Source organism: Equus caballus, chromosome 27, assembly GCF_041296265.1.
Source record: "Equus caballus isolate H_3958 breed thoroughbred chromosome 27, TB-T2T, whole genome shotgun sequence".
NCBI classification, from domain to species: domain Eukaryota; kingdom Metazoa; phylum Chordata; class Mammalia; order Perissodactyla; family Equidae; genus Equus; species Equus caballus.
Genome location: NC_091710.1, coordinates 43,217,450 through 43,244,565, shown reverse-complemented (window position 1 = coordinate 43,244,565; position 27,116 = coordinate 43,217,450). Strand labels below are relative to the sequence as shown.

The following is a 27,116-nucleotide window of genomic DNA, read 5'->3' as shown; positions in this document are numbered from 1 at the left end:
ACTGAGAAAGTGGGCCTTTCCCTTGAACCTGAGGTAAACACATGGTCAGCAAAGAGCTCCCCACAGAGACAGTCGACCATCAATACTGGCATTTCAATGACGACACATCAACCAGTAAAATGCTTGGTTAATTTTTGCTCAGGGCTGGATAATTTTATGACCACTAATTATCTGTGCAGCCACACATGGAGAGAAGCATAAAAATAGCCCTTTGTCCTTCCTTTGAAGGAAGCTCTTTAAATATTAACTTGGCCATCTCCTCCACAATCCCCCAGAGGTAGGAGGTACGCAGCTGAGTCTTGGTATCCTGATTTTACAGACATCATGGAAGATGGAGAGGTGAGTGCAGTGGGCTTCCCCAACATCACGGAAATACCTTGAAATATTAATTGGGTGAAGGAGTCTGGAGTTCTAGAATTCACATTTCTCACTTGCAAAGACGTGCCCTAAGTTCTGAGGGCAGGTTCTATGTCTAAGGCCCCAGGTCCTCAAAGGACAACTGTCATAGAGTAGAAACCCAACAAATATTTCCTGTTATTGACAATGTCTTATCCATGGGCCCGGTACGTGACATAAACACAAAATTTTAGTCATCCATATAGCCTACGGATGAGAACAGGAGAAGCACAGAGATGGGTGGCATTTGGTCAGAGTAGAGAAAGAGAACAGGGAAGTGAGTAAAAAGACTCCCCCCAGTGTCACACCAGACTTGGGCTTAACTTTTGCCCTTGACTCTGACTACCTGTGTGACCTTGAGTAAAGGTATTTTCATTTTAAGTCTCTGTTTCCTCCATGTGAAGTGGCGACAGCTCCATCCCGTGCACACCTGGATGCGTGAAGAAGGGAACTCACGTGAGACACTCAGCAGCGCTCCTGGTTCAAGGTGAACACTCAGGAGAGGAAGCCATTCGCATCCTCACAGAAGGAACCCTCTGGGGTTTCTTGCGGTCAACAAGGGAAAACGTTTCGGTCCCCAAGAAGAAACGCTACTTTGTCAGTCCTGTCTGGTGTTCTAAAGCAGACACACACAAAGCCAGGCATGGCGCCCATTAAAAATTTAACTATATATCATATTCATTTATTATCAATCCACAGGATAATTTGATTGCTACATGAGCTCATAAAAGCTTTTCCACCTTTACAAAATTAAAAAAAAAAAAAATGTGCCACAAGGATGTAATAATAACTGCTGAGAAACAAGAAAAGGAATCTTCAAATTATAAATTTGCTGTAGAAAAGATAAAAAACAATTATATTTTCTTTAGAATTTTACCTTGAATAAAATACTCCCCTGTATAAAAAATAAAAAAGCTTGCTCTGGTTAGAATTAGAGTGTTTTCGTCTTCAAATCTGGGAATTTGCATAATATCTCCATGATAGTTTTCCTTTGTACCGCGTGGCATTCAAGCATAGCAGATTAGAAAGATTTTCTTTTTCTTTTTGTGTTGTTAAAGCAGTCTTAAAATGGGACATCTGGGGAGAAGTTCATTTTCTTCTTCTCCTCCTCAGGGATGTGGAACACAGCCTTTGAGGGGAGGAAAAGGAGGAAAGGAACTGGGTGGGAAGGGACGGGATGGGAGGCGAGAGGGGACATGAAAGGGATGCTGAATGTGCTGTGCTATGAAATAGAGCAAGATCAGAGAAGGTCTATCTGTAAGTGCTTTAAGATAAGGTGCAGAAGCAGACTGCAGCGTCGCTCGTACTGCCCTATGTACATATTCACAAGAATAAAAAATTCCAGCTAGTTCACATTTTCTCATCCATTCTGAGGCACCCACTCCACCATGCTGGCCTTGACCGCAGGCAATGCAGCACCTCACTGCCCATGCGGCTGTTGGTCCTATGACGTCCTTGAAGTTGAGGGAGCAGCCCTGGGAGGTCCAGCAGGCTCTAGAGATACACGTCTACCAAGGGGCTGGAGTCCTGAGTTAAAAAGAAGCTCCAGTACTGGAGTTGGACACAGCAATCAATGTTCTATTGTCAAGGCTTTTTCCCTTAGATTTGTCTAAAATAGGTGTCAGAGAGAAAAATAAAATACAAACAAACAACAAACAAAGCCAAGAACTCCCAACAACCACCAGGGGAAGTCAAAAGCCTAACAGCTCTTGACGCGGGCCTGGGTGATATCGGACGTTTTCTTGATGACGCTGGCCCGAGTCTCCCGGTCGGGCCGACTGCTGCTGGGCGCTGGGGTCACGGAGGGAGTGAGGGGCAGGTCTGGGAAAGGGGGCCAGGAGCTGTTGAAAGGCACCGGACAGCTCTCCTCTTTGATGGTGACCTGGAGATCCGGCTTGTTGGAAGTCACGAAGGTCGCCATGCTGGGCAGCAGGTAGGTGCTTCTGGTGCCCATGTTGCTGAGGTACTGTTTGCCTTCAATGTTCCTCTTCCTCCAGTGTGGGCGTCCCTTTCAAAGAAAAGAATTCAGATACGTATTTTCTTTGCCTTCTGTAGAACAGCTTTTTAAAAAAATTTTTTAAAAAATGCACCACAGTTCCCACATGTTGGTGTTTCAACTGAATTTCTTAAGAGTCATGGGATGAGCAGAAGCTTGGCACCTCTACATCCCTCAACTGAAATCCAGACCCCAAGCTGTTCATGCCCCAAGCAATGGTTTCTCTTCCCTTTTTATCAATTCCCATTTGCTACCTCCCAGAAATACAGGCAAGACTGTTCTAAGAAGGCAGGAAAACAAGGCAGCAACTTGGTTTCTAGTTCCCCTCCACTCCGGCTGCCCAGTCTGAGCATTAGGTGGGTTTCAGGCCATGAGGTCTGGTTTATCATGGTGACTTGGTTCCTCACTGATGGCCCAATCTGATCTTAGAGTCAACCTGCATTTTCAGAGGGAGGGAGGTGAGAGACTCAGTAACAGACAGGGGACGCCCCTTGAGGGCTTTCAAACGGGTGCAGCTTCGAGCTCCAGTGTGCCAGGCAAACAGCTGGCCTCCAGGCTGGCTTCATTCAGAGAAGGAGCTGGAATTCTGACCTTGAAGAAACAGGGTTGAAATGTATGGAAGCATCTCTATCTACCGTCCTTTCAGAATTCCTGGACTATACTTTAAGGATTTAGTGTACTAGGAAATCACTAATTCAAACAACCATTAGTCAGTCAGCCATTCTTTCTCTCTCTCTCTCTCACTCAAAGACAGACACAAAGCAGGCGGTTAGCAGGAATGCTATCCATCACCATTACAGCTCTTTCCTGCCATTGTGGGAGCCCAGCCCAGAGGAGGGAAATCGGAGCAGGCCACTCAGAATCAAAACTGAACACCCGCCTGGCCTCTGGGCACGGAGCACAGAGGGCAGGGACTGCAGGTGTACATGGAGATCTATTTACTTCGCGCTGTCTGACATTTACTTCTGGTCATTGCTCTTGGACACTTGGACACTCTATTTCTGCTTGTGAAGTAGGATGTTTATCGTGGTAAGAATATCAACGTTTCCTGTCCTTACTTCAGTTTCCTTTTCCTGCCGTCACAAGCTCTCTTTCTATGGTAACATCTTTCTTTCCTCCCATTCAGTTCCCAAAGCTCCATTTTATAATTCGAAATCCAAAAGCATCATAAATTTTATGTTACGTATATTTTAGCACACTCACACACAAGAAGTCCAAAAGTACAAATGGCTTTCAAAAGAAAAGAAATGTACCTAGCAGCAAGGAGACCCCCGTCCCCAGCACACCCTTCAGGGGGTGGGGGCGGGGAGCCACGCTTACCTCCGTGCTCTCTTCATCACTGGGCACACTATCGGTAGTTTCACTTTCTGTTCACAGAGAGAAAAACACAAGGCCATCATTCCTGCCACTCAAACAGTTTTGAGGCTCAGGCAGTGTTTAAAAAATACATCAGCACTTCGTTTTTCAAAAGAGAAATGGGTAACTAAACTCATAATTCCGTCCCCTCTGTAACGTCAAACACTTGCACTTGGAAGATGCTAGAGGGAATTCGGTTTCTCTAATTTGGGCCCTTCAGAGGAAGCATTCAGAGTTGAGGGGGAGCTCACTTTCCAAGGCCAGGCTAAGTTTCTTCACGGCCACTACTTCCCAGTATGGGTGTGGGCCCGCCCCCCCTGCCGGTGCCAATCCGCTTTCCGCTCCCCATGTCCTCAGCTCACATGAAGCCCCTTCATCACTGCTGCTCTATCCACAACGCCCCACACTGGTCTTCTCTTCCAATCCATGAGCATTAGTTCATTCAAGTCCCAACTCAGAGCCTTCCTAGGTCACCCTAAGTCTGCTCAGATGCCTCCTTCACCTCATGTCTCTGTAGTAATTATACATCTTGAATTTATAACGTTGCGTCTTCCACTTGGGTTACTGTGGGTGGACAGGTTTTAGGGCGGCTCCCATGATCCTCATCTCCTAGAGTTTCCTTTCCTGTGGGACTCCCTCCTGTGGAGTGCGCGTGGGGCCTGTGACTTACTTCGAATCCACAGAACACAGTGAAGGTGATGAGATGTGTGTGATCACATCTTATGCAGGGACCCATCTTATGAAGAGACTCTCCCTTGCTGGCTTTGAGGAAGCAGGAGCCAAGCTGGGAAGACTCGCCTGACAAAGAACTAAGGGCTCCTTCCAGCCAACAGCCAGCAAGAGACCAAAGCCCTCAGTTTGACAACGTGCAAGGATCTACATTCTGCTGCAAACCACGCGAGCTTCGAAGCAGAGCCTCCCCATTAGATCCTCCGATGAGGCCGCAGTCCTGGAGCGCACCTTGCCTGCAGGTCTGTGCAGGGAACCCCCGAGCAGAGGACCCACCTAGGCCAGGCCTGCACTCCTGACCCTCAGAAACTGTGGGACAAGTGTGTGTTGTTTAAGGCACTAAGGTTGGGGTAGATAACTCATTTGGCGACTACGCTGATTCAGCCTGCTGGCTGTAAGGCACGGAGCAAGGCACTAACTTCACGCACTGAGCTGCAGTGTCCTCATCTGTACAAGGGGAGGATGAACACCTTCCACAGAGGATTGCTGACGAGTGAGAGTGAGGGTGTGTGGGGAAAGGCCGAGCAAGGGCCCGGCACACAGCTCTCACTCTGTAAACGCTGGTGTGCCTCTGTCCTGAGCTCAGCAGCCTTGTTCAACCCTGGATTTGCACGACATGCTAGATTAACAGAGTCCAGAGTCAATAGCTAATGGTTACACATCATCTGAACATATAATACAAGATTTTCTTAAGCGAAAAAATTTTTGTTTTTTTTTAAGTAAAAAAATTTTTGATTTTTTTAAATAAGAAATCGGTGATGTGCAGTGTTTCAATGTTCACAGCACCGAGAAATGAAAGCACAGAGGGCAGAATTCCTAAAATACACAGACCCTTAGAAATCCCTGAGTCTGGGGCATTCATTTTACAGACAAGGCCGAAAGAGGAACCGTAATGGTGAACACTTACAGAGGGCTGGCGCCAGGGCCAGGCTGGCGTCTCTGCATGCATGCCTTGTTTAGCCCTCACGAGGACCCTAAGTTGGGAAACAGCTCGCAGCAGGCAGCTCGTGTGCTCTACTGCCTTCTACCTGCTTCCATCCTGAGCCTGCTGAGGGACTGGCTCCCAGTCTCACGTCTTGCTGGTGGCCCTGCTCGGACCAAATGGCTCCCAGCCCAGATAGGGCCCTTTCCACCACCCAGAGCACTAACCACAGACCAGGCTCTCTATGAATTAAAGGCCAAAGAACAAACAGACAAACCAAGCCACAGGTTCATTCCTCAAGCAAAGAAGGTGAGAACGTTGGCCACACTGGGCCCACCCTGTGGCCTTTCTGCACATTTCTTGGCCACTGTTCTCCAGTGACTTTTCCCGGGCGCTGAGTGATGGCCGAGGGCTGACCATGAGCATCTGGAGGATGTGCCTCTCCTCTCCTGAGAACGAGCAGACTCCCCCAAAGCACCCCTGACTGGGAGCAAGAGGGGCCCAGAGAAGCCCCCTAGCCACCGAGACACGCCGGCAATGCCAGGCACAAGAAAAGTTTCTACACAAAAACAAATTACAAACAGCAGAAAAGGAAAATTCCCCTCTTCACATTACCCTCAGGCTAGCCCAGTATCCAGGGAAGGCAGGAATCGGTATAGCCACTCCCAAGAAAAATGAGGAACAGAGACGTTGAGAAACCTGCCAAAGTTGTGGACTGAGTCAGCAAAGAGCAGAGAAAACAAAACTGCACTTCTGGCTCCAGGCTGTGCCCTGAACGCAGCGTCTGCTTGCCGAGGCACTCCACTGCTCAGCCTCTGACGAAATTTCAAGATCCCCTTTCCATTTTTATGCTTAGCTTTCTTTGTGCTCCAACGCCAAGGTTTCTCTCTTCCTTCATATACGTCTAGGCCCCCTCCACTCCTAATTACCCTGCATAAACGCCACCATCTTCTGTTCCTTTCCCCTTCAAAGAAAAACCAGGCAGGCTTTGGGAGCTGGAACTATGCAGAAATGAGCAGTGGACACCAAGGTTCTGGGATTCCACCGCAGTCCAAGCCCAGAGCGGGAGAAGTTGGAAGGCGGACCTGGGTATGACTCCTTGGTAAGAGCTTGCACAGACCATGAGCATGATCGCAATGCTAACCGCCTTTAAGTACCCAGTTTTCAACCTCAGGGAAATAGTCTGAGACAAGAAAAGACACACATGTTCTGAACTTATGTTTTCAGCTGACACAAATGCTAGTTGAGAGCATCATTTCTAAATTAAGATCAACTGCTTCTGAAGCAGTTATGAAGACTCTCCATATTAGCAAACTGAGATTTCTAATTTTTGTTGTTTAAAGAATGGCCTTGAGTGCCGTCGGCCTGGGAGCAGATGCTTGAGGACCCAAGACCCTTCTCCCAGAGTAACAGTGGTTCTCACGGGCACCCCTGAATCGCTGGCTCCAAGTGCTCGTTGGGTGTACTCATGCCCATTTTCCTCTGTTTCCTTGGTTTTACTTCACCATTGCCATTTTCAAGATCACTTCTTATACACAAATGAGTTCAGTGCAGCTGCTGCTTCCAGATCCATGTTACTGCTGAAATACCAACATAAGTTGTTATTTCATTTCCCCTTTTGGATTGGTTTGGATTTGTTTTTTTATTTACTTTGAATACAATGGAATAAAAAAATTTGAAGTTGTTTCACTAACACGCATGGTCTGAATAAGTTCAAAGTGTTTACAGAGTAATAACAGGGACTTGAGTAGCTCATTTCATCTTTCTGGTCTCAGTTTCCCCAAAAGTAACGGGGTTGACAGGGAAGGGGAGGTATGGATTAGATGATCCCAAAGATGCTTCCTCCAGAGCTGCAGTTCTAGAAGGATGCTTGTCTTAGGTCCACACTCCAGCTCAGTTTTTATTGTCAAACGATCTCAGGGACGTTGTAGGGAGGGACACCCTATCTTCTATGTGAAAGCTTTCTTGCACTCTGATCCTGGTACATTTTCTGGAAGGCTCTTGTTTGACAAGTTTGATTAATAAGATTGGCAAGGATTTCTTTCCTTTCGTCATTTCCTCAATTACTTTCACTAGAAGGTTCTATTAAAAGGTTCAAATCAAGAGTCCTCTTAATCTCAAAGCACTCTTATCTTTGTCCTACCCAACAAAAGGCAAGCATGCTTTGGTTTCCACAAAGACCCAAAGTCTTTACTGTTGGCTGCTGGTCAGTAGGCAATCTCCATTCTCTCATTCACAACCAATTAATCCTTTACATCATGCTCTCTTCTCCAGCTATTCTCCCTTCTCTCATCCAGCCTCCCCCAATATACTAGTGTGGCTTTCTTTTACTAAACCATCAACAACCTAATAAAATCCTAGTGCCACACACCAGACACGAAGCCACTTTATGGGAGACGTTTAAGAGGAAAATGACTCTCCTCTAGAGTTTCCCAAGGTTGGGCTCCCAAGGATGAAAGTTTTACGAATCCGACTAGAAAGTGATGTCGTCTTAAAACATCCAATGCAAGTACTTCCACTCAAAGAAACTGTCTCTTTTCTTGTTCACCATATTTAGCCCATAGAGAAAGCCGACTTGCAAAACTGAACGTGGTTTTGTAATCCGACTGGGATTATATTTCAACGATCAGTAGGGGAAAAAAATAGCAAACAGCAGCCTCCAAAGACCAGTTTCCAAAACAAGTGAATGAAACGATTAGAGGAGGTTGAAATTCAGTTCAATAGTCCAAACAAAGGAAGCCTGTGATGAAAAACAGGCAAACAGGCTCTTCTACTGGGGAACAAAAAGTTAGAATGGGGAAGACAACCAAAAAGCTGCCTTTCTTAGCAGCAGGCGATAAAATTCCTGACTAAAATTAGACTTAAGCTAGCCATGGTCAGTAACCGATGAATTTATGTGTCTGTAAGCTCTAGAAAAGTAGCAGTGGGAAATATTTTGGCTCCCTCCAAAAGGTTCTGGAGAATTCAGACAATGAAAACAAGGGAAAGAACTAAAGGGGAGGCTGAAAAGCCAGGCTCTAACAAACCCCCCCACTGCCTGCCAGCCTGGCCCTAAAATCCTTCCTTTCAAATCTATGCAAATGTCCTGGAAAGGGTAATGAAATTTTCATTTCTCTCTGCATGGATCAGCTGTTCTCGGCATTCTTCTGCTAAAGCAAAATGCCACAGCTGGCAGAACAGCACGAAGAGGTCTTTCCAGAATTCCCCAGAAGACTTCGGAAAGTCTTACTCAACAGATAAACAGATAAAACTCTATTCTAAAGTTCCAATCCCTTAAAAAAAAAACCCCACATGGGATGTCACAATGCCTGCAGCAGCATGATATAGAAGAAAGTCATATATTTTTAGCCATAGCTATGTAAATATAAGTAGCTTAATGTTTCAAGCCTTAGTTATCTCAACTGTAAAATCAAAGCATAAACATTCTGCTCTGCCTCCTTTGGTGGGTCCTTGAGATCACGAGATGTGGCTGTGTTCTGAACAGCAGAGCCCCAGGCCGTTGCACAGGACAGTGGGTTCTAACTGTGCTACCAGTTGCCCATCCCTAGACACACTACTTTACCCTCATTGCCTTACATCCCTAGAGTTTAAAGAGGTAATAATGATACCCAGGCTGACAACGTTATTCTCATGATAATTAAATATAAGTCCATCGCTTCCAAGCATTGAGCACAGTTCCCAGGGCACAAACACATGCAACAAAGAGTCGTTATTATTACTGGGGATTGGCCAAGGCTCAAGAGAGACTGGCACACATAGGACTTCAAAATATGTTTGATGAATAAATAACTGACAAGAAGCTTATCCTGTTTGACAGATCATAAGCTCCTTGGAGTCAAGGTTTGTTCTCACATTCCTTTTATGTTCCCGGCACAAAAGAAAGTTAGGACCTTGAGGACATGATGCGAAGTGAAATAAGTCAGTCACAAAAGGACGATACTGTAGGACTATTCCACGTGTACAAGGTCCCTAGAGTAGCCAGATTCATAGAGACAGAAAGTAGAATGGGGGTTGTGAGGGGCTGGTGGGGGAGGATGGGGAGTTAGTGTTTAATGGGCACAGAGTTTCAGTTTTGCAAGATGGAAAAGTTCTGGAGACGGATGGCGGTGATGGCTGCACAACAGCGTTAAGGCACTTAATGCCGCAGAAATGTACGCTTAAAAATGGCTAAAATGGTAAATGTAATGTTATACAACTTTTACCACAATTTAAAAAAATAAGTTAAAAAAAAGGAAGTTGGAGTTCAGGAAACACGAGGTTAGTGTAGTGACTGATAATTCACAAACAACCTGGCATTTGAATCAACGTAATTCTAATGCTGATTCTGGGCCAGTCTCTGGGGTGGCACCTTAAATGAAGGACATTCTATTTGGCAGCACATAAAGGACATTGGGGGGAATTCTTGAACCATTTATTCGAGCTGACTCACGATAGGGCCTCTGCTTTTTGTTTTTAACATTTGCAAGCAATGACATTGATTCAGAATTCATATTTCATAATTATGATTATATCCCCCCAAATTAAGTGGAGTTCATCAGGAAGAGAGTATAAGATGATGTAACGTTGGCAGGAAAAAGGAGCTATCACCTTATTCTGTAAGGATGGAAGAACCAACGGACTCTGGTTCTAATCTTGTGACTGTCTGGGCCAATTCCTGCAATTATGTGGCCATTTCCTTGGGAATCAGAAATGGGCTCAGTCGCCTGGTCCAATCAGAAGCTGTACTAAATGAAAAAAGAAGGGGGAACTATGCGGGAGTGAGAAGTGAACTTGGTGGGATGAAATGGGGCTTGAGGTCTGAAGCTTTAGTTCAAGTCTTGGTCTAAACACTGTGCGACCTTGAGCAAGATCCCTCAGTTCCAAAATTGAAAGAACTTGAAGAGATGATCCCTAAGGCCCTCCCCAGCTTGGTCAAACTGAGATGCCAGTAAAAATACTCTTCCGAATTTCTGATAATGTGTGCAAATAAAATAGACTCAGATGAACTACTTCCCCCAAGAAATCTTATTATTTGTAGGTCATGTATGAAAATGTTACGGGTCATCAAGTAAAGAAATACTGTGACCTTGGCTTCTAACTGAGAACAAGAAGATGTTGGTTGAGAAAATTAAAGGCAAGAATAATTCTAGCAGGAATAATTCTTGGGACAGAGGAGAAGGTCTCTGCTGTGTGGTGAAACGGGTGACCCCAGACTAAAGGACAGCCTCCTTTGTCTCCTGCTCAGCTCCAGAATTTCCCTCCTGCCCCTGTACCTGCGTAGGAAGACACGGGGGAAATCTGCAGAGGGTAGAGCTCACTCATGCTGACCGGCTGCTCATCACTCTCTGTGGTCACCTCCACAACTTGGCAAATGTCTGGCGGATTAGTGACAATCTCTTGATCCTCGATGTTGCTGTCCAGATGGGACTGTCCTACAACTTCAAAGAAGAGAGATCCATCATGCACCAACGTCACTTGACTTCACAATTCTAACACACACTCTCAAGAAGGAAGACCTTCCCCAAAATTGCCAAATAGCCAGGAGTGAACTCCTGGTCACCAAATGTCGGCGCCATGGGAGAAGAACAAGCCTTAGCTTCGGGTGAATGTCTCCAGAGAAGCAGCCTGCCAAAAACCTGGCTTCCAGGGCTATTTCCAGCATGCCTGCCAATGGTGGTTACAATGTCCCAAACCGAAGCCAGTGACAGCCAAGGCTGCAGGACCAGAGGCTGCATCCAGATCTAGCCCCAGGGCCAGAGAAACAGACAATGCTTTGAACCTGACCCATTTCTGTTCTCTGCTCTTGCTCCGAAAGAAGCTGATGTGTTATTTTCTGGGTTCCTGGGGTCCAGAGAGACATTATCAGATCTTAATAAGGAGGAAGGACCCCCAAAATCCACCCCATTGTGTCATTTCTAGCTGTGGGGTGCTCTGTTCATTCTCCCAGTCTCTGCAGGCAACATGACCACTGGATGAAATATCAGAACAATGGAATAGAATGGTATCCCAATTCTAACACACACTAGTGGCATCAACTCCCCAGGACGCTGACAAGATGAATTCTGACCACCTTGGCTCTGAATCCTGCCTTTTAGTTTTAGATCATTGTAGATTCACCTACAGTTTAAGAAATAATACAGAGACCCTGTGTGCCCCTTATCCAAGTTTCCTCCGATGGTAACACCTTGCAAACTATCGTACAATATCAGGATATTGATGCTGATAACAATCTACGCAGCTTGTTCAGATTGCCTCAGTTTTACTTGTACTCCTTTGTGTGTGTGTGTATTTAGTTCTATGCAACTTTATGACATATGTAGTTTCACATACCTGCCACCCCAGTCAAAATACTGAACTGATGGTCATCACAAGCACCTTCTATGCTACTCTTTTGTAACCATATCCACCTTCCTTCAGCTTCCTCCCCCGGTCTCTCACCCCTGACATCCACTGATCTGTTCCCGATTTCTATAATTTTTGTCATTTCAAGGATGTTTCATAAATGGACTCACACAGTAACTTTCTGAGATTGGCTTTTTTCCACTCAGCATAATTCCCTGGAGAGTCATCCAAGTTGTCGTGTATTTCAATAGTTGGTTCCTTTTCCTTTCTGAGTAATGTCTCATGTTATGGACGTATCACAGTCTGTTTTAACTATTCACCCATTGAAGGACTTCTGGGTTGTTTCCATTCTTTGGCTATTACAAATAAGGCCGCTATGAACATTCATGGACAGGTTTTATATGAACATAGTTTCCACTTCTCTGGAATAAATACCCAAGAATGCAATTGCTGGATCATATGATAACTGTATGTTTAGTTTTACAAGAAACTGCCAAACTATTGTCCAGAGTGGCTATATCACCTTATAGTCCCACCAGCAATGTATGAATGATTTAATCTATGCACATTTTCACTAGCTTTTGGTGTTGTCACTATTTTTTTACTCTAGCCACTCTGGTAGGTGTGTAGCAATATCTCATTGTGGTTTTAATTTGAATGCCCCTAATGCCCTGTCCAACCTTTAAACAGAGCTGACCTTACACTTCTGTTGGCAATTGATTGGGTGGAATATCCCTGAAAATAGGCACCAATAAAAATAGGAATAACGGTGCTTTCCCACGGGCCTCAAGGCACTTTGCCATCATAATCAATGTTTTGCTCACGCCTGTCTAAGTTACTCCAACATTCCAGCCCACGAGAATGGCAGGGCAGGCATGATTAGCCTGTCATAAACGAAGAAACTCGGGCACAGAGGAGAGTGACTTGGTTTACACACAGTGCTCCACGTCCCTGACATTTTCTGGGCCATCCGTGAAACGTCCAAGATAGGCTGGAGGGCAGCACATTCCAGTCTCCTTGAGAAGTTAGCCATTGTGGACAAGTTCCTGTTTTCACTGCTCAAAGTATTTTAATTGCTCAAATATTTTTGTTTACAAATGGGTTCCTGTTTTAACTGCCTTGAGCGGGTAGGGGGGAGGTGGTGATGGAATGACTAGATGAGGTAGGGAGGACATTTCTGATTTCTACTTAGGAAGGGTTTCAGAGGGAGTGAGAATTGATGGGTTCTCTAGGGAAGAAAGGAAAGGCACTAGAGAGGCTGGCAAAGGACATTTCGGGATGTGACTGGAGAGTCCACAAAGCCATAGCAGACAGAATAGAAGGGGAACTGGATTCTGTTTAGGTTTTCCTGGAGGGGATAAAATTAAACAAAAGACAGGCTGGCTAAACACGGCAGGTAGACTCCCAAATTCCTATTTCATCCTTTGGACTATCCTATTTGAGCATGAGAGCATCAATTACACCCGTCGCCAGACACAGACTGAGTGCTGACACTGACCTCGCTCGAGTTTCTTCTGCCTCATCTTCCAAGTAAAATAAAACAGCAGGAAGACGAGACATGTCCCGTCCTTTCCCAAGTCATGGGTGGAGACAGAAACCAAATGGGGGTGGGGGTGTGTGTGTGTGTGTGTGAGGAAGGGGTGGGTACAAGCAATACTTTACATGCTAAGGCAATTAAGGTCTTATACAAATTTGATTTAAATAGAAGTCACTTTAACTCCCAATACTCCAAAATTCACTTCTCTCTTGCACTGTCCTTCCAAATAGAGAGACAGCAAGCTACTAGGGGTATAAACCACGGCAGCAGCTCAAGCATCTTCCTAACTATATCCCTTGGTTCTCACCAAGAATTCTCTCCCTCACTGTTTTTCCCCATAATGCCCAACTCGGTCATTCAACTAACAAAGATTTACCGAGCACCAACTTTGTGCAGGACATCGTTGTCAAGTGCAGGGAAGGGCAGAGAAAGATCAGTCTAGTCAAGGATCTGGTTTGTAAGAAGTCCATGAGGGCTCCCCGCCAGCAGACAACAATCTAGAGAATAAGTTTAGGACACTAAGTAGTGAAAAGAAAGATGTGGTGGGGGAGGGGAGTGAGGCCACATGATGAGAGTTGAGGAAGTGGAATATTTTTTTCCAGTTAAGGAATCAAAGGCTTCAATGAGGCAGTACCATGGGGCGGGAGGGGGGAGTATTCAGTATTCAGAATTCAGAACACCTCTGTTTTTCTGGAGCCTTTTCCTGACTACCCCGGGAACATACTGACCTCTCTTTCCTGAGGGCGTCTCACTTACTGACCCATTGCTCAGCCAAAACTGCAGTGTGACGCAACCTTATGACAGTTCTTGACTTCCTGCCTCGCATTCAAGTTAACTCTCTATATCTTTACTTAACTTTCTCCTTTTTTTGTTTTTTTGCTGAGGAAGACTCACCCTGAGCTAACATCTGTTGCCAATCTTCCTCCTTTTTTGCTTGAGGAAGATTGGCTCTAGGCTAACATCTGTGCCAATCTTCCTCTATTTTGCATGTGGGTCACTGCCACAGCGTGGCTGATGAGGGGCTTAAGTCCACACCCAGGATCTGAACCTGTGAACCCAGGCTGCCAAAGGAGAGCATGCCAAACCACTAACTACTAAATCACAGGGTTGGCCCCTATTTAATTTTTTATTTGTGTTATCTCCCAACCAAATTATGGCTCCTCAGAGAGTTGAGACCCTGCATTTAGAATTTTTTGTAACAAGTCATAGCACATGCTCACGGCTTATGCCAGAGAACAGCTCAACGAATCTCTGCTGAATAAATAGATAAACGATCAGACCAAGCTTCACTGTCTGGAGCCAGAATCCTGCTGGAGTTCATGACCACTTGCAAATACCAGATGTAACAATGAATGTTTTCTAGAAAATCTGAAGACTTCTGGCAAGTGGGAGGAAATATTTTGGGGTGATAAAAATGTCTTATGTCTTGACTATAGTGGTGGGTATGGAACTGAATGCATCTTTCAAAATTCATTGACCCGTACTCCTAAAAGGGGTTAATTTTACTGTATTTCACGTAATATATAGGACTTATGATAAAAAAGTAGATAAGCATCTCTATTCAAGTTTTACGTGCGTCCTCAATGCTGGTGACCAGGATACGAAAACGAGCTTTTGTTTTCTCAGCTACAACCTGGATACCAGTTAATCTAATCACATCACCTCTAAGGCAAACATCCCCGGAGGAGTGTGTAGTCTTATGCTTCGGACAGGAAGGACCAGTTCTCTCCATCCGAACATCACCGAGGGCACTTTAGAAACTTCCCAACTCACAAGTCGCAAGCCCAAGAGAGAAGCAGGGAAATCCCAACATCTGAGATGCTCTCCGGAGATGCTTTAGGCCCCATCCCTCCGCAATATCTCTCTATCTCTCTCTTTTACGCCAGGTGAACTGATTTCCCTGAACCACCAACCTTTGCCCCCAGTGACAACACAGCAACACTGACTCCTGACCACTGAAAAGACACAGAACAGCAACCTTTCAGCCGTCTGCTACAACAAAGAGGGTCAGACGTGGCAGCAGTATCCTGATGGATAAATAAGAGTAACAAACCTAACATCCACTGAGCGCTGATCTTTGCTCTTCCCACCATGAGACCAGCTATAAGACCTCACAACCCCACAGGAAGGTACAATTATCACTCCCATTTGAGACACGAGGAAAGGCATCATGGAGAGTTAAATAACTAATTCAAGGTCAGACAGCCAGTAAGTGGCAGAACCAGGACTCAAATTCAGCTTTCTCTGATCCCAAAGCTCAGCTCAAGTACTGAGCTGAGTACACGATACGGCCTCCCTAAGAGAAGAGTTCATGGGGTCCAAACTGAGCTACTCGTGGCTTTCTAAGCCCCTCTCAGGATAAAAACTTTCAAATCTCACCTTATGAGACTCCGGGCTCCTAACCAATAATGAAATTGCTTTTCAACAGTTCTATATCGGGCGCCAAGGAAATCCTCAAATGGTTGGAGGCGCTGGAAATCCAGTAAGCTTCTCCAGCTTATTAAGGTCAGCACATTAGGAAAAGAGTCACCCACAGGAATGTAATTTTATCTAGCCCCAGTTGCTGAGAAGTACAACAATATTATTCATGGCTGGTTACTGAAGGACCGGTTGGATTCCTTAAAAGGTCATTCTTACTTTGTGAACAATTGTTGACCTAATGGAGGGCCCCACCTGAGAAGGCAGGTGCCCCAGTCTTCAGAGAAAGGTCTAAAAGCAGAGACTATTCAAAATGGAAAGGCGGGTTGGTGCTACCACTTTACAGCTGCAAAAAGCTAAAACCCAGAGAGTCCCAGTGAATTGCCAATGTCACCCGGGTAGCTGCAAGGTCAAGAATAAAGCTTATTAGTGGGGCGTATAAAATTAGACCATCCGCATGGTACCGTGGAGAGAAATTCCTTCTCGACCCTATCTGAAAGTTTGAACACCAGCCCTGAAGACACAGCACAGATGGATGCCACTTCTCTTCCTCAAATAGAGTTTAGCATGATTTTGATAATATCACAGCCATAATATTATTTTACACCTCCTAACCACACAGTGATTTTTCCGCTACACTCATTTGATCCTCACAACAACCCTGTGAGGTAGGCAGGATCAGTATTACTATTTCCGTTTTATATATGAGGAAACTGAGTCTCAGAGAGGGTCAGGGGTTTGCCCAAGATCTTGTGGCAAATAAAAAGACTGCAGGACTAGGTCTAGAACCCAAGTCTTTTAACTTCTAATCCAGTGTGCTTTTTTCCTTTTTTTTCTTATGAGGAAGATTTGCTCTGAGTTAACATCCGCTGCCAATCTTTCTCTCTCTCTTTTTTGCTTGAGGAACATCAGCCCTGAGCTAACATCTTTGCCAGTCTTCCTCTACTTTGTATGTGGGGTGCCTCCACAGCACAGCTGATGAGTGGAGTAGGTCCACGCCCAGGATCCAAACCCACGAACCCAGGCTGCTGAAGCACAGCATGTGGAACGTCAACCACTCGGCCACGGGGCCAGCCCTCCTCACTTTATTTTTTGTTAAATAAAATATGGTTATGGTTTATTTAGGTGCTCAAGAGCTATGGTGGAAGAGACAGTCTCTATGGGATTAGTGATTTCAGAGAACAGAGTTCTGTCCTTGCACGGGCCAGGTTGATGGCTCTGACTGCAACAGGTTGACACAGGTGCAAGGTGAAGTAAGATTGTGATTGGCAAAGTATATTCTCTTCACTCCACGAGAAGACAGCATCACATGCTACTAGAAAGGGCAGCAAATAATGTGTCCCAATAAAAACTCAGTAGAGGTCATCAATATGTCTCAAGGGTCAACAGTCGGGAGGCAGAATTCTGAGTAAGACTCCTTGGGTTGGCAGCTCACACTGACCAGTGGAACCACCAAACGTCCCTTTCTTCCTGTGCTGTGTCAACACAGTCTTAGTGGCTGCTCCCAAGACAAAACCCACAAACAACCTTGCTTTCTCTCTGAATAGGCACACGGAAGTCAAGTTGTTCAGCATAATTCAAGTTCAAAAACAAGTAAAAGAGGCGCACAGGGGCCAGGTCACCAGGACCCCGGGGACACGAAGGAGATTCGGGTCTTTGCGCTGGGGCAATGGTGACACGACTGTACATTTTTAAAAAAATCATTGTGAGTGGAGAATGAATGGAGAAGGGGTAGAATGGAATCAGAGCTCAGGCAAGAGCAAAGGTGACTGCGAGTATCGGAAACAGAAAGAGGGCACGGATTTAAGAAATACGATGAGGGAAGACAGGAAGATTTGATGGTTAATTATAAATGAGGTGGAGGAGACAAGAGAGGGGGGGAAGGAGCAAAGTAAATAAGCCTCATAAAAAGATGGCAGGTTTCTAGAGTGAATAAAAACTTCTTAAGGTTGAGAAAACAACAGCCAAACTCCACTGCCGAGGGCTCCCGGTGGCACACAGTGACTGGCAGCACATCCCACGCAGCCTCACCTCTGTGCCTGGCTTTCCAAGGCCCACTTCACCGAAGAAAAATAAGACGTATTCTCGATTCTGTGTGTGGGTATAGTGTGACACCTTGGTTCACATCTCACATGGAGTTTCACATTGCTAAGAGTTTCCTAGGGGTCCTGATAAAATTGGATGCCTTGTCTCTGGCCCCTGCTCCTGAGGGGTGAACAGCTCAGCCCTCCCAGGAGAAGGGGCACAACAGATAGCCCACCGAGAACGAGCATGGAAGACCCTCACTGGCTCCTTCTTAAGAGGGGAGCCTTCCATTTAAAGACGCATCCCAAAGCTGCTTCTTATCCTATAGGTGGGATTTTTCATATCTTAAGTATCAGGAAAAATGGCAAAAAGAACAAGGAACAATGGGGTGGAAAAAGATGAAAACATAGTTCTATAGCCTAGCGTCGCCCTTGGCCAACCCCAAATCACTATGAATTCTGGTGCCAGAGGCTGCCGATCTTGAGTTAGAACCATGAGGCCCTCGTGGGAACCCTAAAGTTGGTCTCTAAGTTGCGAATCTGTTCTGTTCTTTGAGCCCTCCCTGTTGATACTCAAGTTTCCAAGCTTGGCTAAAAAAGCTACTCAAGGTTTACTTTAGATAAAGTCAGTCAAACTTGGAAGCGATTAATTAAAAAGTACATCCTATAAAGTTCACTTTGGGCAGCTGAAATCAAGGCAAAATCACATTATTTCCTAGTTGCTATATGTCTTCTCACTAAGGATTGCTTGACTGTCTTCAGAGTCATGAACAGCCTCCCTTGTTTCATAGCAATCCTTGCTTTATGGAAGGGTGGGGTTACCTTTTATCAAGAAACACAATGGGGTTATAGAGCCCTGCCTAGGCTAGTCAGACAGAATGTTCGCACCTGCAAACATTTTACACTGGCCTGGAGATGATTGCAATGCAGCTCAGCCGAAGCATTGCTAGCCTGGGCAAGAGGCCAGCGGGGTATTGTCAGAACAATCCAACATGTTGCTGGCTTCTTCCGCTTCCTAAAAACAGAAGTCGCCACACACACAAAACAATGCAATGCTAAAGAAAAGCAAAAATAAAAATAAGGAGGTTTTTCTCCCTCCCCTTAAAGGGAAAGCAGGGATCACTCCTTGGGGGTGCTAACCTGTGCATTTAACACACAGGAGAGACGGACCATAAACGATACGTCTTAAGTAATGGGACGCCACACTCCTCTTCAGTGTGCACAGCTAGCTACATCTGGAAGGACAGTCAGCTGTTATGGACAAGAAGGTAAGATGAGGACGCAGCCCGCTGCCAACTGTGAGTGCGCGCATGTGTGTGCGCGTGCTTTCCTGCTATGATTTGTGGCAAAAGATAAAAGTAAAACAGCAGCAATCAGCAAGAGTTCATTTGTCAGGGCAACAGTACATTTCACGTTTTACACCCTTACTGGATTCGCTTAGAAAACAGCCAGAATAATAACGTCCTGCGTGGCTGGCCTCCACTGGATTAAGTTATTGATTTTCAGTCTATTTCCCTAGAAAGCCAGCAGATGAGATGAAAAAATACTATCCTATTAAGTACTCATTCCAGCTCCCAACTTTAATCTTATAACACAATGCTTATGAAAGTAGATTGAGAACACCCTGAAGCTTTCATCTGGGTGCCTACATAGAAAACCGGAATGAACTCTGGGTTTAGGAGCAAATGAACCAAGAGCAAGAAACGAGGTCATTTTTAAATAAAGCACTTTTAAAAGGTAAAGAGAGACAGAAAGAGCATCTCTCAAATTCCACAGTGGCCTTGGAATCAGAATCCCTGTTTCTCATCTCTACCCACAAATCACAAAGACTAATTAATAGCTAATTAATGGTCACATGGGAGAGTGTGGACTAAAGCTCTGAGAAGAGTTTAAAATCTGAGGTGGTGCCATTGTTAGCAAAGACCACAAACTACCCATTTCTTTAAAATACTTGTATGGATCCACTTCATATATAATTGACATACCTTCATAAGGGCCACCAACAAATTAGAAAGAGTTTTTCAAACTCATTTTACTGCCAGCCCTTCTTATTTTATTATAGCAGCAACCATACAGAAGGACAAAGGACAATCACCCAATGGAGAATTCACATACTGAAGACTCAATCGAAATGTTTTTAAAAAGTAAAGAAAATTCCAGTACAATTCTGGCTTTTGTTTGGCATTTTATCTGGGGCTGAATTCACCTCATAAATGTAGGGGAGCTCCAAAAACCAACCAGCACACTCAAAATAAAGCTGAATCTTAAGAAAAAGTGCCTGGAGATTGGGCGAACATCTTCCGTTTTCTAAAAGGCTTGATGGGCACGGGCTTTCCAGGGACTGCCTGCAGAGGAAGGGAAGATGGACCCAGGAGGGTGGGGAAGCAGCACGGGGCCTTGGAAAAAAGGGCCCAGGAGCGAGGAGAGCTGGGCTTCTGGTCAGGCAAGACCCCTGGCCCCAGAGGGGAAGTGAGAAGAATGCTCCATCTCGAAGACCTCTCTCAGCTCAGAAACAACTGTGGGACCAACCCAACGCCTCTATCCTAAAGTGCTGGTCTAGACCTGAGCACTGGGAGGAAGGCAAGGATGCACCTGTCCTGAGATATAGCTGTCACTCAACATCTGCTTCATTCCCCCTCCACACCGCACCCTGCCGAAGACCTCAACGTTCCCGGGAGTCCCTGCTACAGGATTCTACTTCCCAAATTCCAAAACCAAGGGGAAGGAGGGGTGACTGATGTCTGCAGTGGCTGCCTCCTCCTGTCCATACTCAACTGAGAAGCCAGAAATGAAGGGACCAGGACATGAGGCCTGCTCTTGTCGCTCTGGTTGATCTCTCTGGTTCTTACCAGCCTCAGAAGCCCTGACTGTTGACAAAATGGAGCAAAGTTTAATGGACCAAAAGGGACCTGAGGGCAAAGAAGGCCCAGTACTGGATTCTGGGGCTCGGCCTGCCCTCTTGCACAGAGCCCCCACCACCCAGTCACCACAGCATCCCAACGGGCCTTTATTGAGATGTCATTCACACGCGTCACCCTCCTGCCTAAAAGTCTCTAAGAGGTGTTTACATTATGTGTGCGTGTGTGTGTGTAAAACACCTGTGCACTTTACTGTCTGTTATACTTCAATTAAAAATATTTCCTTTGAAACACACCCTCTAGCAGTTTGGGAATGAAACCCAACCTCCTTCCCACGGCCTGAAAAGGCCCCCACGACCCCGCCCTGCCTCCTTCTCTGAGGGGACCCTCATGCGGCTGTCCCCATGCTCACTATGCTCAGCCACACTGGCCTTCGTTCTAGTCCTCCAAGGGTCTTCCTACGTCGGGGTCCATGTTCTGCTGCCTGCCCCACGCTGCCCCGCCTCACCCACTGGCTTCAGGAGAAACGTCGCTCCTCCAAGAGGCCTCCAATCTAAATCCAGACCCTGATTATTCTCTCTCAACTCTTGGTTCTTTTCTTTTGCAGCATTTGTCCCCAACGGTAATGCTGTCATTATCTGTGGCTTTACTTGTTTACCATCTCCTTCCATGGCCTGCCTTCTTCCCCAATCTATTTCCTGCTCATGGTACTGGGTCTAGGATGCAGAAGGTGCACACAAATCTTTGTGGAATCAAAGTATGCCTTTTAACAACATGGCTCTGTGCCTCAGTTTCTTCATCTGTAAGATGTGTGCCACCTGTGTGGCAGGTCTGCCATGGAGCAGGCACTGAGAGGACTCATGAAGATATCTTCCCTTTCCTTGTTCCCAAGTGAAAGAAATAACACTTTTGTCCATGTGACCAATTATTGAAAGATTGAGAACCACTAATCATTAGTCACTGTGGGGAAAAAAATATTTCATCTATTTGGACTCCCCTGAGAAGTCACGTTTCTTGAGGCTGACCCATCTAAAGTTCCTTTATCTGATCTTCAAAGGTCTTTATTTTTCAGCCCTAAGATCTGGGAGCTGGAACTTGCATTTTGAGATGGTTCCAAGACCTCCTCCCACTGACTATGTTATTTCAGACCATGTTTTACAGATTTTCGACCGCAGGGGGCTCCTCATGTGTATAAGAAATGAGACGTCAAAACAGTTTACCTATGATGTTCACCGTACTATCCACTTCATTTTTTATAGCTGAAGTCAGGACCGCATACTCAGGAGAAAGATCACTTACTCCATTACTAAGCCCCAAAGATGACTCAACTGGTTCTTGCTAGGAAGAAGAAAAGAAAAAAGAATTGAGAACACTTCCTTTTCCCTCCCTTTTCTTAGCTTAAATTCTACCCTCTGTCTACTTTCTTTAATGCTAGGGTCATGTTCATCTCCCAAATGCATTTCCTACTTCTTTAAAACAGCCAGGAGCTAAAAAAAGCAATTTCTGCAGAGAGTATACTGCTAGGTATCTGCTTTCTTTCATTTTCCTTCAAGAAAACGGTACCAGCACATCTGGCTTGCCTTTCTGAAATGCTTACACCTGCGGACAATAGCTTTGGGGTTCAGGAGAGCTGCATAACTGTCTATCAAGGTACGGAGCTGCCTAGATTCCAAGTCTTCCTTCTCTGAGGGAGGGAGTGCTCACAAGAGTCAACTCCTGGCTTTCCCTCTACGGGAGGAATCATGGCACCCCTCTTACAATTATTTCCAAGGAGAAGCTCTGCCTTAACCATTGGCCCAAGAGCAGGAACCCAGAGGATGTTGTGGATGAATTCTTCTCAGATATGGTTTGCCCAGGACTCTGGCCACTTGAGCATCCTGCTCTGGGTGCCTGGCCGATAACATGGGCCAGACTCACAGCTGAAGCCTCTCTCTCCTGATGGAGTCCAGTCAAGCAACCTCACACCCGTGGCTTCACATAAATGCCTTTCGAGTGCCTGAATGTCCCATGCAGTCTGAGAGGCTACACGTTTGGACTAATGAAACAATGAGAACAAGTTCCTTTTCCTTAGTACAGCTCTCGATTCTGCTTTATTCAAGTGCACTAGAACTCTCCAATCTCTGAGAGTGCCAACCTCTGGGAGAGCCAGTCCGGAGGTACATATTGACTTTGAGCATTTTGATGAGACAGCATCTCCCCAAGGTAAGATTGCATTTGCATCTATGACAGCAATTGAGTCGGACAAAAAAGCCACACAGGACACCTCCTGGGAAAACCAAAATGGACAGGAGGGAAGAGGAGTGGAAAGAACACAAGACGGGAACAGAAGACCACATGAGGCAGATGTGACTGCGCTTTGAAAAATCCAGAGTGGTGGACGCCTCTGAGGCATGCAGGGTGTTCTTACCAATTTATTTCATGTGCTCTGTGAAATCAATGATGAACCTCTTAAAAATCTTAGGGAAGGAGGGGGCGATTACCTCCTTCTTCATGATCCCACCTGGCAAACTCCCTCTTTGATAACCATGACTTCAAAGACATCACCTCACCGTACAGCTTAGTTCTAAAAACTCCCATACTGCAGCGTTGACAAGATGCACCAAAGGGCGAACACAGGAAGGGCCTGGGACAGCCCCACTGGGCAGAAGTTTTACCCCTTTCTCTTGCAGCATCTTGCATTTTCCCCTCTTTACAAGTTCCAAAGAAATCTGTTGTTTCTGGAAAAAAACCTCACTTGCCTGTGACTTGAGTCACCATCTTTTCTCCTCCTTTAGAGCCAAACTTCTGAACTAGCATCTGCCTTCCCCACCTTGGCCTCCTCACCACGCCCTTGTTAGAGTCTGGTCTCGCTGCCACTCCACTTGCAGAATCAAGCTCCTGGCTGCCAGGGATGGTAAGACAGGCCCGGCTTTGCAGTCACACAGCCCTGGGCCGCAAGCCTGTCCCTAGTTGCATGACTTTATTTAACCTCTTTAAGCCTCTCTTAGGGCACTGCAGATGGCTGTAAACTGACGACAGTAATGGGACCCAAGTCACAGGGATGACGTGAAGATGAAACAAGATAAATATGCACCTGGCACTTATTACTAAACAAATGCTCACTATTATCTAACGTCGCCAACAAAACTCTGCTCTCCCAAATCCAATGACCGTTCCTCATGTCCCTTTCCCTCAGTCCCATCCTCTGGCATCCAACAGGAAGGCCACTCTTCTCCCTCTTGACAGCACGAACTGTCTGACGTTGCTGCAAGCCTTGATCTTTCTGATGGCACCTTCTTTCTTGCTGGCTTCCCCAGTGGCCCCCTTCCCATCCCCCTCTCCCCAGTCATGCCCCACATTTCATCATTCCACTGCCTTTTCCTCAATTCCCTCAAAAGGAACTAACTACAGAACATTTGATTGTATGGGTTTCTTTTCTTATCTTAAGTTACTTTTCTCTCATTCTGCTACTAGGTTTCTTATGAAAGTAATGAGGTAGTCAGACTTGCATATATTTAAAAACCTAAATTATTCTGATTTCTCAATTGAAGACATCAAACTGTTTCACATGATCTACAGTTTAATTAGTGGCAAGTGATACTTTTATCACTTTTCCCTTGCGAAAACCATGACTCAGACTAAATTAATTTTCTGAGATCACACTACTTTTAGTCAAAGGAGATACAAGAACTTATCTCAGACTCTGGTCATGCAGCAGGGTGCAATTCCAGCGCTTACTGTCTTAACAAACCCTGTATCCTATGCTAATTCCAATGGGGATAGAGACACAACTATTTTCAACACCATTTTACTGCCCCCATCCCTACCTTGTATCCTGCACCCCTTCTATAATGGAACAGTATTCTACCAATGGAGGCTGCATCAGATTGGTTTGAACCCTGTTTTACTCCTCCCATCCTCACTTCGGAAATAACCTGTTGATTTCCAAGTCTTCAGTGCAAACCATCTCATTGGTACCATCACTCTAGAAGGACAATATGGTAAACTGTATGGCGAAATACAGCTAGCGTCTCCCTGAAAGGTTTCCATCTAGGGTGCAGAACAACTGGGATCTTCACCATACTCACTTGAAATTTTTGAAAAAATGATTAGAATAGGAATATCTAAACCTAAACTAAAATCTTTTTTTAAAAGCAAGGAACCCAAATTAAGAGAAGAGGCGAACAGTTCTCTATGGAACCTGTGCATAGAGATCGTGCAGGTCACGAACGACCTCTTCCCACAGCATCTCCTGGTCCTCCATGGTGCCCACTCCTGCCCCATCCCGCCCTGCTGTACCATAACCTGGCCTGGTTAATCCGGAACCAGCCTCATCTTTCTGTTCCCTTCCTTACTTTACACATAGGCTCTCGTGTCAATCAAGTAGTCTTAGTTTCTAATCCTCTCATCTTGCCCCAAGAAAAGCAAAAGAAGATTGTGCCTAGGTTCAGGATCCTCCATGGTGCATTTACTCTGCCAAATATTTATACCCAAGAATGATTTTGTCAATACAGAATCCAAGGTTTGGTCTACAGTTTAAGGGATTTTAGGTGAAAGAAAACTGACACAAGAGAGCATTCAGGGCAGGGGCTGCCTGCTTTAGACCTCTAAAATAATATACCTTGAGTTGTCTCAAAGCTACACTTGCCGGAGTGGTTTGGGTGTAGGCCGGAGTCAAAGGACCACCCATCCCTCTACTCAAGGCCATTCTGTCTCATCCCTGTGAGATAGCCCCTTGTCTAGATGTCTCTTGAGACCAAATATAATGGCCAAAATACCATTTCCTATTCCCAACCCAAGCCTCCACCCCCAGAAATCTCATAACTCATCTACACAAAGCCAGTCTACTCGAAGCCAAATTTAAGGGCATCTCTAGGTCTCTCCACTAACAAAACTTTCAGGCTGACAGCTGATCTTGCCCTTGTGACATTTTTTGAAACACACATATGCACTGATGACGTGCAGTCTAGTCCTGCTCACTTTGTGTTTCTTCTTCTGATTTCCTTAGCTGTTTACCTCCACACAGGTGAGGCCTAGTTCAAGTAAAACAGAGCTCACTGAGTACGCAGCATATACTCACAAAGAGAGCATCAGGGAATACTGAGGCAGCATTGCTATACCTACTGTGTGTCCAGTGGGCTTTGCATCTCCCAGTCTCAGGGAAGCTATGTGCTGAGGGAACATACAGCATAGAGATAAATTGCGTGAATGACCCAAGATAAATGCTGACAGTTGGCTTGCATGTTCTAAACATCCTTCACTAGTTAAAACTTCAATTCAACTTGAAGTGAATGAAGATCGGGAAGAGCCTGTTTCAACAGCAAATTTTCGTCCTTAGTTACTACGCACAAGACAACTCTTCTCAGTGGAAGAAAACTACCCAGTCCATCCAGTTGCATATTCGCACAGGACACATTAATTCAGAGCTGAGGGGTTCACATACAACAAAAAGTCATGTATTAACAGCTCAGTAAGGACAACGTCCTTGAACTACACAATTCCAGACAATCTGGAGAGTTAACTTCTGAAACATTCTACAGAAACATCAAGTGAATACTATGGCATGAGCAGTCATGAGCTACAGAATGTGGGAAGCCCACTGGCCTTATTTATGCTCTGCTGCTACACTGGAGGACAAATGCAAGTAGATTTAAATTCAGAAGTTAGGCAGTGCTTATTTCTGATGAACCATCTGCCTTTTGCTGAAAGAATAACGTCCCTCTGAGGGATGAGTTTCAGGTATTGACCATATCTTCAACAGAAGGATTTCACAACATACACTTTGCTGGGCTGGAACTTGACCCGCACAATTGCACCTAAGAGGAAAATTCTTGCTTCCCTGGGCCAATATGGCCAGCCCCAGCCAGGGCTGTGCTTTTTATAACTTGCCCATTGGAGAGGCCATGTGATTGCCATTGCTGATGTGACTGAAGATGTCCTTTACTTACAAGAACACCACGTGTCAACAATTCTAAGATGAATATTTCCTCAAATTTCCACATCCTTGAAATAAGATGTGCCTTATAATTATTTATGTGTCATGGTCTCACTGTAATCAGTTTTTCTTGCTTAGAGATACATAAAATAATGGTGCGTCTGATACTCATTGGCACCTGACGTTCAGTGGAGTATGGTGGATATGTCTGAGCAAAGTCTGTTGAAAAGTGAACATCTGTTACTCCATTCTTATCTCTCCATTAACTGAGATTATGAAATTGAGTCTGCATTCTAATGTCAAAACCCACACTCCCACTCCATGTATTATATTTATTCATGCATCTATTTAGCCAACAAATACTCATGCATCTATTCAGTGATCAATACATGTTAATGATCTGTTCTGTACCAGGCACTGAGCCACATGCTGTATAATATACTCATGCTTAAGATTATAGCAAATTGTTTGTGGGGAAGTTATCACATATTTGTGGGGAAGCTGTACTTTTCTGCCTAAACAATACTAATCAAAATGTAGGCCCTAAAAATATCCAAAATGTGGGAAATTTCATACAACTAAGTTTTTTCAATTGCAAGAAAAAATAAACTTTTTAAAAAGTGATGTAGGGGAAACCTATAGATT

At 45.2% G+C, this 27,116-nt stretch overlaps 1 protein-coding gene and 1 long non-coding RNA gene across 21 annotated transcripts in view; one reads left to right on the top strand and one right to left on the bottom strand.

Annotated features, from left to right (window-relative positions):
- Nucleotides 1-214: 214 nt before the first annotated feature.
- On the top strand, nt 215-1,169 carry LOC111770890 (uncharacterized). Its single transcript, XR_011433370.1, has 2 exons — nt 215-339; nt 801-1,169. It is a non-coding gene; the product is annotated as an uncharacterized lncRNA (long non-coding RNA).
- The window catches only part of IRF2 (interferon regulatory factor 2), a 91,347-nt gene continuing 65,280 nt past the window's right edge, over nt 1,050-27,116 (bottom strand). For 10 of the 20 annotated variants that reach the window (XM_070253387.1, XM_023630487.2, XM_070253395.1 and 7 more), the window contains 4 exons: nt 21,778-21,895; nt 10,652-10,810; nt 3,713-3,759; nt 1,050-2,404 (listed from right to left, as the gene is read on the bottom strand). In XM_070253387.1, coding sequence (XP_070109488.1) covers nt 2,096-2,404; nt 3,713-3,759; nt 10,652-10,810; nt 21,778-21,895 — 633 coding nt within the window. In that variant the 3' untranslated portion in view covers nt 1,050-2,095. Of the gene's footprint in view, nt 2,405-3,712; nt 3,760-10,651; nt 10,817-21,777; nt 21,896-27,116 lie in introns of all 20 variants that reach the window. The other 10 variants (XM_070253386.1, XM_005606398.4, XM_070253390.1 and 7 more) reach the window with 2 other exon arrangements.